A 14,553-nucleotide genomic window follows, 5' to 3' on the forward strand; every position below is an offset into this window, starting at 1 on the left:
TCCAAGTGCCCGGTAGGCGCTGGTGATTGTTGTTAGGGTTATGAGGATGAGGCCAAGGGGACACTTGGGATCTGATTAGGGTTTGGGTTTGGGTTTCTGGGGCAGAGGATTCCGCTTCCTGCAGGCGTTCACTCCTCAATGGGAGAGGCTCTCAGCCTGAGGTCCACAGTGTGTGCAGCTTTAGGAAAGCAGCACAGCCTTGCAGGGGCTCCCGGCTTGTTTCTGAAGGTGCAGGTGTTTGGGGAACAGGGCACCTGAGGGCCAGGACATGGTCTGTCCTCATGGGGGAGGTGGTTTGGTCAGCCCTAGCCTCTCGGTGCCTAGCCGATGTCAGGAAGGCAGGGGTGGAGAACCCCAGCACTTAACATTTGGAAGGAATCTCCTTGATGAGTATATGCTACCAGCACTTCTCCAGGATACAGTGGGGGAAACTGAGGCTCAGAGAGGGGCTAGGACTGCCCAAGGTCACACGGTGCCTCTGCCAGAGGTAAGACAAGCCAGACACCCAAGTGTCCCACCTGCCAGCTCCCCACACCCGGTATTGATTCCGTTCCTTTTACAGGCCCCTGCTGTCATTCTCTGGCTTTAAAAACTGCAACTCACTTTCCAGAAGCCATTTCCTATGGGTGCTGATGGGTTTGCCCTTCCTGCTAATCAATGGGGCCCTGGAGTGCAGGGAGCTGAGCGGAGGGCTCCTGGCTTGTGCCCAGAGGCAGCGGGGAAGCAGGCTGCCCGTCCAGAGTTCTGGCAGCCGCCGGAAGGAGGGAGGGTGACGCTCACTGGCATCGGATCACCTAGAACGCGTGTCCCTGCTGCTCCTCTGGCTGTGCCAGGGTCCTTGAATCTGGGTGCTGTCATCATTTGCTTGCCCCTTCAGAGGTATCCAAGCAGAAATGGGACATTGGCGCTGGCCCCGAGACTGGGTCACAGCATGAGGGACGGTCGAATGAGCCGACTCCTGTCAGGGAGCATTTGCTGAGTGAATAAGCAGATGTTGGGACAGTGCGTGCACACGTGGAATTAAGACAGGGAGGGATTTAGAGTCCACTCCTCCTGCGTAACCTGCTGAATTAACCTGGGGATTTTGGCATTAATCAGATTGGGTAACTCTGTGATGACCATAGTTTTTCTTTCCATGGGGTATTGAGGAAGCTTAGAACCTGGGAGTTGGCAACCTTTGAGGAATTAAAATATGCCCCCTCAGTCAGGAAAGATAGACTCTCCCTCCTTTTCTCCCTCCCCCAAATATTCAAGTGCTTACTTTGTACCCAAATTGGAAAGTTTAGCTCTGGAATCAGGGCTGTGTGGGTGAGGGTAGGTGAAAGCTCTTACTCTGCATGTTTGGGAGGTGTGGTGGGTACAAAAATAAACACAACTCATGGTAAAGAGGCAATAAAAACCATAACACAGGTACAGGAGAAAGCACTTTGGGGGTTCTGTGGTAGTAGTCACCCAGGAGTGAATTGGACCCTGTTGTGTATTTGATTACTGGTGAATACACTTAGCCACTGCATCTAAAAATCTCTGCCTAAATACTGTAGGCGTCTACTAACACTGCCACCCAAATATTCCTTGTAAACTGTAAGGAACTGGTATTAGGAATCACAGAATATGTTTATTCATTTATTTACTTTGCTATAAAGCAAAAAAAAAAAAAAGAAATGAACTGTAGTATTTATGTGAAAGGTCTCATAAATCCACTTACTCATTTCCTTGCTCCATACTCCTACCTTTAACCTGAACGTTCAACAAGAAATCGATGTGTGAGAGCTCTACTTGTAACCAAAATTATCATTCATGTGCCTTTCTATGGTGAAAATGTGCTTTCGGCAGAGAGGAGACAGAACGGACTTAATTTTTCCTGTCAGTCTCTGTAGTAGATCAATTAAATTGCCAAGGAGATCAAATATTTCAGACTGTATTTATTACATTAAGTATTTATGTTCAGGCCAAGCCTTTAAAGCATGATGTCATATAGGAATGTAGGCCGATTCGACCAATTCAGCAGAATTTGCTGTAACTTAATGGAAATCTAACTGTGTGTTTTAATTTAGTGTCCAAGAGGTAGCAAGTTCTTCAAACAAAATAATTTTCAGGCTGCATTTGGGGGCTTGGAGGCTCTTGTACAGGCTTTGGTGATGGCACACAAGGTAGGGTGAGAGGGAAGAAATTGTGGCCTTTTAGGGACTTTGCTGGCTAATGGTTGGTCGCATCCCATGCCAGGGATCACTGACTTCGATCCCGGCCGAATGGGAGATAGACAGAAAGTTCCTGGTGGGTCTTCCATGGTCAGCCCTCAGCTCCATGTTCACCAGTCAGTAACTCTAGTGCAGACTGAGGCCATTAGCAGTCGTGGAGTCTCAGCTGGGTGCTGAGGGTACAGTTCTTATTCCTTAGAAACCTCAGTGGAGCTCTGTCCTAAAGGAGAACGTCTATCCCATCATTTGAATGAAAGGAGGCGGGAAATCATGAGTCACAAAAAAGACAGTCTTATTGTCAGAGTAATACTTGGTCAGTTTAGAAAAAGTGGAAAGTACAGCAAAACCCAAAGAAAAATATAAAAATCATTCATAATCTTAGCATCCAGAATCAACCACTATGAATGTTTGTTACTGGTACGTTTGCTTTCTTCCCATTTATAAATATATATCGCCAATAAATTTATGTATTTTAGAGAATTCCCTGGTGGTCCAGTGGTTAGAACTCGGTGCTTCCGCTGCCAGAGGCCTGGGTTCAATCCCTGGTCGGGGAACTAAGATCCTGCAAGCCATGCAGCCAAAAGAAAAAAAAATTTATTTATTTTAGAACTTAGTTAGAATTTTAAAATTTTAATTAAAAAGTTTAAATTTATAGATATTTTCTGTTACTAAATAAAATTATATATTATACATACTTGTGACCACATATGGATATGGTATATGGCTGTATGTATGCATATATATGTATGTACTATGCAAATATATGTATGTATTGTGTATACATGTATATGTATGTATATAAATATACATACATACACCAAAATGGGATCATTTTGACTTACTGTTTCTTAACCTACTTTTTAAACCTAATGTTTTATTATTACTATTTTTTATGGCACCAAATATCCTCCTACAACATCATTTTGTCATAGCTTCAGTGCGTTCAATATGGCGATTATAACTTATTCAGTCAACTCTCTAGTATTGGGAGGCTAGGTTATTCATAGTTTTTTGGTGCTATGTGCCACATGGGGATGACTTCCTTTGTAGCTAATTTAATTTTTAGCCCATTGGTGATTGTAGCTTTTTGATAGATTAAAAAAAGAAAAGAAAAGAAAAGAACTAGAGCCCCAAGTCTGGAAATCTGGTCATTAATAGATGAGACTTTTAAAGTTTGTTTGGCTTACTCCTCAAGGTTCTATTGGCAGAATAAATTTTTCTACTTTCTGGTCTCATGGAAAAGACTTCGCCAATGAACCCACACAGCTGTGAAAACAGTGTAGGGATACGCAGGGTGAAGGACGCTCACAGCACAGTCACGCATCTCGAGGCACTGTTCATTCTTCGCGTCCTCCCGGGGATGTTCAGAGCAAGTGAGTTCTTCGTTGGCCGCTGAATTGAATGGGTAACTTGAATAAGCTGTGAACTGTGACTTATTCTTGCCCTTTATTTTGTACGCGGTCATGGAAATAATAATTGTTGGAGGACTTAGCGCTAGGTGCTTTATAGAATTTCTCCTAAGGTAGGTGTATGACCTCCTCTTACAGATGAGGAAGCTGGAGCTTGGAAAGATGGTGAGAAGTCCCATGACTAGTTAATGGTGGAGTCAGGAGCCAAACTTCAAAGCCCACTTTCTTCCTCCTCAGCAGGCTTTCAGACCCCAGAGATGTCTTATCGCCACTCTCATTTTATAGGATTTCGATAATTATGACTTGGTTTTGGGGTAGACATTTTCTAAAGTGTCTGTCACCACCCTGACCTAATAAAGAGGAGGACAGAGCCTCTCTCACGGCCGACTCTGTGTCGCCCCATCATTAATAGACACAAGCTTTGTTCGGTTTTCAAAGCCCTTTCAAACGTCATCTCTCGTGATGGTTCCTGTGGTTGTCCGGTGACGGACGGCTTCCGGCCATGCTGAGGCGTGCTACTTTGCTTGCCTTGTACTAAATGGCCCCAGGTTACTGTGCATGTTAATTTTTGGGGCTGTTTTATAATTTTTTGTCTCTTTTCTCAATATTACCCATTAATGTTTCTGCTATTACCTTTCAAGCTCACTTTCAAGCTTGTGGCAGCCTTGTAAGACAAACAACTTATGTTAGCAGTGCACTTGGAAGAGTCTTTAAGCACGTGGTGAGGGCTTTGAGACTGCTTTTCATGGGAAAAGCGCATGCGTTGTGGAGTCTGGATTTTTTCTCGGTAACTATCTGTTCATCTGCTGCCCTGAGCATTGCACAGGATGCATCCCTATTTTGCTACTACTGGTTTTCAGTGGTGCTCCAGGTTGATGAAGTTGTTTAGGCAGGGGCACGTGGAGAAATCTTGTATTGCTGTTGGTACTGTGAAATCATGGAGAAATCAAGAGTTAGGTCTAAAAGGATCCTATTTGTAGAAATCACTTTTTTTTTCCTGTGTTAAAAAATGGTTAAGGGAGATGCTGGTTGTTGGACAATTTAAGTTCAACTGAAATCAATTGAAATTCTGAACACATGTTAAAGTTGGAAGGAAAACTTAGCTTTGTAATTCACATCCCCTTCTAAAACCACTCATTTTTTTGTTGAAAGGGATTAAAAAACTTGTCCAATAGCCCATATTGTGCATGAAGATTTTCTACAACATCCTGTCAAGGGAGCTTCAGGATATTATGACCAGAAACCCATCACCCCCCCAGAGAGAGCCCACCACACATGCATAGCATGCTGACGGTAAAGAAAAGAAAATCCTTCTTTTTCTCACTCCACCCACTGCTTCTATTCAACCCACACCCAGAGAGAGGCAGTTACCTCATATCCACTGTACCTAAATGGCCCCGGTTCTTTCACTTTTCCCTCCTCCCCCCAACTCCCTCCCTCTGGCCTGACGGTCTGACCATGACTTTACCCTCCCTTTTTCTGCAGCTTCTGCCTCGGCAACCCACATAATACGGCGTCACAGTGAACTTACTGTGAAGTCATATGGACCACATGCTCTGCTGCTGAGACACATGCCCCTCTCGACAGTCGGTTCCTTGGGTGCAGAGCACAGACTTCACACGTTTCCCTGATAAATATCATCAAATTAGATTTGTCTCCTTGTTCGCCTTTGATCTTGTCTGCTGTCCAGATGGCCTCTCTTAGTCTTGCCTGCATCTGCCTTCTGGATTGGCACGTCTTCCATGTTCTCCTCCAGGGAGGGCAGGGCAGTGTGGAGAGGAGGCGACTCCCAGTGGTTCATGTTTTCAGCATTCCTCCAGGTAGCTGTTCAGAGGTTTCTGAGTCCACCTATGAGTATTGCCCCCCTTTGATGGACACTCAGCTGTTGTTCAGACTTGGGGTGGTGATGAGGAAAGAGGGTGACGTCTGTGAGGGGCTTCATGCCAAAGACTTTTGTTGGCCTGCGTGCACCTCTCAGGGTCTGTTGCCCTGCTTTAGGAATGCCCACCCAAAGGGCACAGTGCAGCCATGAGACAGAGGCAGGGCTCAAGGGAGGTGTACAAACCGCGTGATGCTTCCTCAGCCGGAGATGGGCTGGGTGGGGTCAGCTGAGGGTGCCTCTCACGGATGTGTGTGGGTGGCCTGAGGCACTTTGGGGGTCCTCAACCACTGGAGGGGCAAGAAGGAGTTCCAGCCTTGAGCAGTCCTCATTTTCCCGATGACCTTGACCTGAACTCTCTTTTAGCTCTTACAGTTTTGTTTTTAAGAATTTATTTTATTTTATTTTGTTTTAGTTTTAATTGTGGTTAAATACACATATGATAAAATTTTCTGTCTTAACCATGTCTAAGCATATAGTTCAGAAGTGTTGAATATGTCCTTATTATTTTACATGTCCTTGATATTATACATATTATACATTATTAGCCATCACCACCATCCATCTCCAGAACTCTGTCATCTTCCCAAACTGAACTGTATACCCATTACCCCTTAACTCCTCACTCCCATACCCTCAGCCTCTGGCAACCACCATTCAACTTTCTGTCTCTGAATTTGATTACTCTAGGTACCTCATACAAATGGAATCATACAGAATTTGTCTTTTTCTGACTGGCTTAGTTCACCTAGCATAATGTCCCTGAGGTCATCCACGTTGTAGCCTGTGTCATAATTTCCTTCCTTTTTAAGGCCGAATAATATTCCACTGTATGCATAGCCCTTACAGTTTTAAACCAGGGTTTCCCAGAGTCGTTGGGTTCATCTGGTCCTTGGTTTCCCCGTGTCTAGTGTAGGGGGTGAACTAGGCGAGCCACACAGACTCTCTCCCTCCTGCAGCCTCCATTCTGTGAGTTAACTTCTTTCTTTACCTCTGAATCTGGGTTTTGTGGGCCAGGAATACACTGACAGTTACTGGTGGCTTTCGCGGGGACTTGCCTGCTGCAGCTGTGACCTAGCAGGTGTAGGCTGTGGATCCAGGAGGCTCTGTCTTGTCCAAGGGGCACTTCTTCATCTTGCAGGTGACATGTTCATCACTGAGTCACAGACCAGTTAACTCCCTCTTTGATGTTACATCAGAGCAAGGCCTTGCTGGGGACAAGAACAGCCCGAGACATGCACGTTGAGTCTGCACCCCTCTCGGGCTGGCCTGACTTAGGGTCAGCTGCTCAGGCCTGGGTCTGGAGACGGTGGCCCCTCCAGGTCCCCCAAAGCCCATAGCCTCAGTCAAGCGCCCACTGCTGAGGGGGTTCACTGGGCTCTGTATTCTGTTCTCTTCCCACATGAGCTCCCCTTGGGAGGGACTTGGAGGGGAGGAAGGCCTCCCCTGAGGGGAGGGTCCTCGCCCTCGGGATGACTCCCCAGGCTCAGGGCACAGGCACTGTTCCCAGCCAAGACCGAGCCCACCCAGGGACTGAGACTGCTGTCAGCATGCAGCTGTCTGTTTGAGCCACTGGGAGAAGGGGAACCGTCAGGATAACGGGGTTTGACCCCATGTAACTTTGTGTTTGTTTCCTGCTATCTCTGGAAACATGACCAGGCTAGAGCCAGCCAGGGGTGTGGGTTGTGGAACGGGCTCTCGGAATTTCCTGTGTGAACTGGGCACTTGTGATTCGTCTCACGCTCGTCTTGCCATCTGCCGCCTGCTGTACTGGACCCTCCATCAAAACTGAGGCAGGAAGTGATGGCTGCATGTTAACCTCCTATGACACTAGAGGAGAAGGGAAAGGCCACCAGAAGGTTCTGGTCCCACTTCTGTCACGAACTGTGAGAACTTGGGCAGTTACTGGAGTCTCGTTTCCTTACGTGGAACATGGGGCTGAGTGATGCCCAGCCCTCAGGGCGGCCAGAATGGTGACGAGAGGCCACACTAGGTGCTGGTAAGGGTGAGCTTCCTTTTGCCTCTGAGCAGGCTTGGAAAGGAAGAGAAAGATGCCCAAATGTGCTTCAAGAGAGAGAAAGGAGGCTGGCTCTGGCACAGGGAATCCTGTCCCCGGGAAAGGAGGGTGGTAACGTCCCAGCTGCTGGCGTAGCTGAAGGCTGATTCTACACGTGGGCCCCGGGGCTGGGCGGCCCTCCCTTGCCTCCCTCCTTCCTGCCACAGATGTTTCCCATAGGCCTGGCCCGTCCCAGGCACTGTGCTAGGTGTTGGGGACAAAGCAGTGAATGAAGCAGAAGATACTCGCCCCCTTGGGGGTTTGCAGGGGCAGGCAGACAAGAAACCAGTCACAAGCCATTGAGGATCCACTTACGGCTCGTGGCCAGTGCCTGAAGAGGTGAGTGTGGTGTTCTGATGGAGCATAACCGGGAATCCCGCCCTGGAGGAGGAGGTCCCGAAGGGCTCCCTGAGGACATGGTGGTCCAGTGGAGCCCTAAAGAGAGAGAGGGAGCCCCAAGCCGGAGGGAGGGTATCTTCACTCCCAGGCAGAGCTCGGCGAAGGGCCCAAGGGAGGGAGAGGAATGTGTCCTCTTTCCAGACGGAGGGACACACTGGTTAAGGAGCCAGCCCTCTGCCTGGTGTGACGTCCAGCTCTGCCACTTACTATTCAACCTCAGTCTCCTCATCTGCAAAAGGGGATAATCACAGAGCCACCTTCCTAGGATTGTTCCAAAGCTGAGATGCGTGAAGTCATGATGTGCTTACAAGCGCGGTGCCTGGTACTTATGCGTGTTTGCTCTAGTGAGTACAGCTCCTGTGTAGGGCTCCGCTGTGACGGTGGTTTGAGCATCTGAAAGGAGGCCTGGGTGGCACATGAGAAGGAGGACGAGAGGGCGGTGGGGGCCCCAGCACTCAAGGGCTTGAAGGCCACAGGGAGGAATTTGGATTCATTCAACAAATACGGATTTTGGTCCAAAAATACTCCCCATTTGCAATGCTGCTTCTTCCAAAGCTGGTGTGCACTTTCAGAAGAGCCGAGGGGTGGGTGGAGCCTGGAGGGGCTGGCTTTGCTGGCCCCTCCCAGGTCTTAGGCCTCCGGGACAGGCAGTGACTCCCAACTGTCCTTGGCAGGGCCACGGTGCACCATCTCCTGCTACCCTGGTGGGATGGGGCTCCGGAGCCGGCTGGGGGCGGAGGCTGTGGCAATGCTCGTCTTCTGCAGGAATCACACGTGGTGCGTGGGGCACGGTTTGACCTGTCCAGAGGCTCAGGAAGCCTCTCAAATTATGTCATGCCAGCAGCCGTGTCCACCCACCCAGTCTGGGTGCAGGTCTGTGTGACTCCTGCCACCACACCTGCACTTTTGGTGGTGACAGCATTGCTCAACTGTCCCCTCAGAACTTGGATGGCCATCAGGACCTCAGGATTCCACGGCCAGACTCTCCATATCCCCTCACACACACACACACACACACACACACTCACCACACACACACCCCTTTCTCTCTGTTTGCCCCCATCTTGGAAATGGCACCTCCATTCATTCATTCCGGTGCTCAGGCCCAAACCTAGGTGTCGTCTGTGAATCCTTCTTTTCCATCAGCCTCCACCTGCAGTCCAAGGACAATTTGCACAGGCGCTAACCTTCAGCATAAACCCAGCATCTGGCTACCTCTCATCACCTCCCCTCTAGCCACGTTGGGCCCAGCCGCCATCAGCTGGGACTGCGTTATTGCGGTAGCCTCCCCATCCTCTCCCCAATGCAGTGAAGCTCCAGGCACTCTCTACTCAAACTCACTGGGGCTTCCCCTCCCTGCGTCTCGCCTGGCCCTGGCGGCCCCCGACTCATCTGCTGTCCTCCTCCCCCGTAGCCTCTGGCTTTGGTCACTCTGAATGCCCTGCTGCTCTCTGAGCCGTGCTCTCCCCACTCCGGTGCCATTGCACTGGTCTTCTCCCCAACTGTCGTGCTCTCTCCTGGGCCTTCACGTGTCTGTTTCTCTGACGTTGCACTCACGTATCTACCAAACATCACACTCCATTCCCGTTTTAAATAGCACTCACTGCCGCCTGCCTTTGCATGAGGGATGCCTGGGCTATGGTGTGCCTCTCCACTGGAACTGCTCCATGAGGCCGGGGATCTTGCTGCCTTATTCCTGCTGAGTGGTCCCTACGGTCGAGACCAGTGCCAGGTGTTCATGGGCCAGTCATTGAATAAATGCACAGTTGAGAGTGACCTGTGAAAAGGGAGGCTCCTCAAACCCGGCCGGCAGAGGGCCCTCCCGGCTCTGTCCCTGGAGTGGTTTATGCAGTGCTGGCCGGCAGGCTTGGGGCCAGGCGATTGTTCCTAAGTCCCATTTCACACATCGGACTTGTGCTGAGTGCTTTCCAAACTGAGGACGTCAGAGCTTCTCAAACCTTAGTTCACGGTGCCCTGAGGGTTCCTTGAACCTCAGGTTAATGTTTCGTGACTCTCCTGGGCCATAAAAAATACCTACTAGTTCTGTTCATTAAATGGTTAGGTCCAAGTAACTCAGTGAGTGTTTATGTCCCAACAACTTAGTAGCCATTTGAAAAATATCACTTATAAATTGAAAGAAAAGCAATATTTTTCTTTTATTCTTAAATAGCTACCACTACTTTCTAATGGGACGTACACCAATGGGCTCTGCACGGCTTCTCTAAACTTGGAATCACGTGGGATGCCACCACCCCTCATTTTATGTTCCGTGTGGATTTTTGTGTGGTACTTGCAAAATCCAGCTTCACAAATGTATGACGTCCTTGAAGGGAGTGCAGTGAGATCTCCTGCTGAAGCCGTGAGCTGCCTCGTCCAGCAGCTTCACGGTGTCCGACAGATGTGGCTGGCTTCCCCTTGCCTTTGAAAATTTAAAACACCCCTGCAGGGCCCTTATGAGTTCTTAGGGGTGCTTTGACACATAGTTTGGGGTGTGTGGCATTACTTCACTGGATCCTCATAATGATCCTGTGAGGTGGGGATCATTTCATTTTACAGAAGGAAAAGCCCGGGCTCAGAGAAGTCAAGATATTGGTCTAAGGCCACACAGCTGGTTGGTAAGGGAACCAAGACTGGTCGGTTCTCCCTGATACTCTGGTAAACCCTTGGACTATCAACTGGATCTCTTGAGTTGTGCATCTTTGGGGTCCTGAGCACTTGTCACCTGTCCCTTTAGCGTTTGGAACCAAACAGGATCAATCAGCCCCTTGCCCGCACCCAAGTCTGAGAGACCGAAATGTGGACAGTGATGGCAGCCTGTTGTTTCTCCTTCTTCCAGGGGGCCCACTGTGCTCTTGCTGTGTCCCAGACCCCATGGGGCTCTCCTTCCTCCCCCCCTACGGCTGCCAGACTAACCGCACGGCCAGCGTGGCAGCCCTGCGCATGAAAGCTCGCGAGCACTCGGAGGCCGTCCTGCAGTCGGCCAACCTCCTGCCGTCCACCAGCAGCAGCCCCAGCCCTGCGGCCAAGCCGGCGCCCCCCGACGGCAGCCAGGACAAGGCCCCTCCCAGCAAGGAACAGAGCGAGGGTGAGAAGAGTGTATGAGGGTCCCGAGTGCCCAAGCCCGCCGTGCCCTCCCCCCTTGCTTCTCCCAGCCTCAGCCCCCATGGAAAACTCTCCAAAGAGCAAGGAAGAAGCCTGCTGTCCAGGGCCTCCTCTCGGACTCAGGAAAGGAAGCGAGACCCACAGCTCCCCGGTCTCTGGAGAGTGCCTCTGGAGTCCTGCCAGCGGGGCTGTTTTGTCCTGGCTTCTCTGGCGACAGGTACCGATGGTACTCATGGGTACCAGAGTCTGCTCCGTGGTGAGACCCCTGGGGTTTCCATCTTGGCCCAGAAGTCTGGAGGGAAGGAGAGTTATTCACCCCATCACCTTCCTGTCCCTCTCCTGGGCCACCTTTGAAGGTCTTGTCAACCCAAAGAACCATGGCATGGGTCATCTTTGAGAGACGCCCAGAGCTAAGTCTCATGCTATGAAATGGGACTGTCCCCCCTTACATTAAGAACCAGGAAACTGGTGTGATCCCAACCAACTCTCTTCCCTCCGCCAAGACTAGCAGCAATGCCCTCCTTACTCATGCTGGAGGATGCTGGTTGTGGGCTTGGTTAGGTTAGAAGGTGAGAAGACGTGGAGTAGGGAGGGGCTGGCAGGACACAGCCTGCCCCGGGGGTACATGGTAGCTCTGCCATTGGGCACCTCTGGCCAGGGAGGCCCGGCCGGTCAGACAGACTGTCAGCTCCAAGACCTGGGGCCACCATCTTGACGCTGCAGGCCCAGGGCGAGTGTGGTCCCCACAGCAGCAGCGCCCACCTGCAGCCCTTGCCTCTCCGGACTAAATCTCTAGGTGGGTGGGAGTGGACCAACTGGAAAGCAGCGCTTTGCTCCAGGGGATGCTGAGAGCCCTCAGAGGAGGAAGAGAGCCCTCAGAGGAGGAAGAAACCCCCCAGGAACGCCTCTGAAATAAGCACGTGTCTGGATGAACTACGTGTCCACGGGTCCCTGGCACATGGAGGGGGCTCTCTAGTTGTGGTTTTTTGGTTTGTTTTTATTTTTTTTTAAGTGGAAGAAAAAAAAAGTAGGAAATGAGACAAGAATGGCGTACATGCAGAAATGGAGCATGGGGAAGAGGGCTTCCTCGTGGTGTGAAGAGAATTAATTCTAAAGGGCCAAATTTCATAAGAGGTTTCAGTTTCAGTCAAATGTGTCTGTTCTCTCTCGTGTGGATAGTGAACTTGAAGCGATCAAAGGGGAAATGTGCAATAGCGTGATAGTTTGCAGTGTCTGCTGGCTTGCTGATGGTGTTTCCATGCAAACTGTTATTGCTTTTATGATTATTTTCCTTTCAGTTATTATAATCAAAGGTTCTACCTTCAGGTCACCCTGCCCCCTTTTTTTACCCTCCCTCCAGAACCCCCTCAAATAATACTCTTAAGTGTATTGTGCCTCGTCTCTGATTACTGCAAAGCATTTGATAAAATACACTGTCTCCTTAAAAAAAAAAAAAAAAAATCAAGTCCTTCTTCCTGCTGTATTTTGCTTGTTGAGTACAGAGATGAAACGATTTGCCAAAAAGCGGCAAAGTCGCTTCCGTTTCCCTGTAATTATGAATGTTCTGTTGAACGATGTAAGCTCAAGCCCTTATGTACACTAACTCTTCAATCTAATTGTTTGATTAAACTCGTATTTCCTCCAGAAAGGTACATAAATAAGTGAACTGTTGAGCAAATTAAGAATACTTAACAGCATTGCATCTGAAAAGTAGTTACGCTGATTAAATTTTGTGTCCTTGAGGACTTTCAGGAAATTACTTTTGATCGTCAATAACACAATTAAGTAAACTACACACACATTAGCATGAATAATTGATAAGAAATTATGTATTACCACGAAGCACTGATTTAATAATTCATGATGCGACACTCTAGTGACTGTGCAAAACTGGATAACATCGAAAAGTCTGCCTGATGTTACTGAAAGAAAGGAAAAAAAAACAAGCACCAAGCCTCTTCAGAGATATGGAGGACTTAGTTTTGTTGTACAAAGGCGAAAAGTCACTGTGCATGATGTAGTTTCTGTTTGTTTAAATACCCGAATAAATTTAGAAGAGTTAAAAAGAAAGATATAAAGAGTTCAGGTTCTCTCTGTTTCTCCTGGCCCCCCGGCTGCAGGCCTGGGAGGGGCGTGCTTCTCCACTTTGGCCAGCATGCAAATGGAATCTTTCTGAAACTTCCGGGGGGGTGGGGTGGGGTGGGGTGGTTGGAGGCCTTGGCTCGGGAACCTTTTAGCAGATGCTGGGACAAGACAGGCCTCTGTGCAGGTCAGAACCTCCCCCAGTGCCGGCGCATGTAGGAGCCAGCCTTCTGTCCTGGGACAGACGGATGGATGGATGGACGGACACGGCCTCACTGGATCCCCTCGCTGGCTGTCCTTGGTGAGAACTGTCCTTTCGGGCAGTGAGAACAGCCGTTGATGGAGCCCCTATAGGTTGTCCCATCTGCAGAATTTCATAATGTGACTCTAAAGAGGCAGCCAGGCTTCAGTCTGGGAAGGAGGCGCAGGCCCCAGGGATTGAGTGATTGAGTAATTATTATTATCCATCTATTGGTTGAAGCCCTCTGAAGAGCTTTCTTTAATGCACTCCAGGTTATAGGAAAGGAATCTGGAGTCATGATGGGGTCAGCGGTCCAGTCTCGTTGGGGGTGACGACCTACGGGGACTGGAACATCAGTGGGGGTGGCAGGGAATCAGAGGTGGGTGGCCCTGGCATAAGACATTGGGCGGGGGCTCCCTTTTCCATCCCTCAGTTGGTGCTTGATTTAGGAATACCCAGAGCTTGGTCTCTCAATTGAGGATCTCCCTTAATAAATAATCCCCTTTATTAAGACTCTGCCACTGTCTCATTGTCTGGGAACTTTATAGAGGTTAGTTCAATTAATCCGAATGATCAACTCACAAGGTAAGTATTACTACCCCATTTCACAGATAAGGAAACTGAGGCACAGTAACTTCTCCAAAGTTACATGGATGGTAGCCTCCAATGGGAAGAAGGAGAGCTGGGCCTCGTTACCTGTCACACAGAGAGTGCTGAATACATGAATTCATGAGAGTAACTAGGCTCAGTCTTTAGGCCCCAAGAGGGCAATGGAGGCATAGCTAGGGCCGGTTTGTCCTGGCAGGTTTGACAGGTGGAGAGTTCGGGTAACTCTGCTTTGCCTTTGCTCACTGTCTGTGGGCTCTGTCTGGGGCTGGGCTGGCCTGTGAAGGGGAGGACATGCCATCCCAGCATCTCCCTCTCCTGGGTCCAGCCTGGCAAGGACAGAGGTCAGCCTGAACCCATTTTATCCGCCCCTGGGCTAGCACACCTGGCCTTTGCATCGTGCCTACCTGTCCAAGGGCCCACCCACCCAGCAGGGATTGCCAGTGTTGATGGTGCCAAGAGCTACGGGGCCCCTCCAATGGCTTTTCCAGCAAGAGGAGCACCAAGAAGGGGCCAACCACTCCACATCATGGACCCTCACTCTCTCTCCTTAATTTTCTGGCTTCACTGGGAAAAGTAGA

The 14,553-nt window shown here is 49.6% G+C and overlaps 1 protein-coding gene across 1 annotated transcript in view; it reads left to right on the forward strand.

The window, feature by feature from the left end:
- Positions 1 to 11,043, forward strand: part of DRGX (dorsal root ganglia homeobox) — a 30,145-nt gene extending 19,102 nt beyond the window's left edge. The window contains exon 6 of the mRNA XM_036829593.1: positions 10,778 to 11,043. Coding sequence (XP_036685488.1) covers positions 10,778 to 11,043 — 266 coding nt within the window. The remainder of the gene's footprint in view (positions 1 to 10,777) is intronic.
- Positions 11,044 to 14,553: the final 3,510 nt, after the last annotated feature.

Source organism: Balaenoptera musculus, chromosome 16 (genome assembly GCF_009873245.2).
Source record: "Balaenoptera musculus isolate JJ_BM4_2016_0621 chromosome 16, mBalMus1.pri.v3, whole genome shotgun sequence".
NCBI lineage: Eukaryota > Metazoa > Chordata > Mammalia > Artiodactyla > Balaenopteridae > Balaenoptera > Balaenoptera musculus.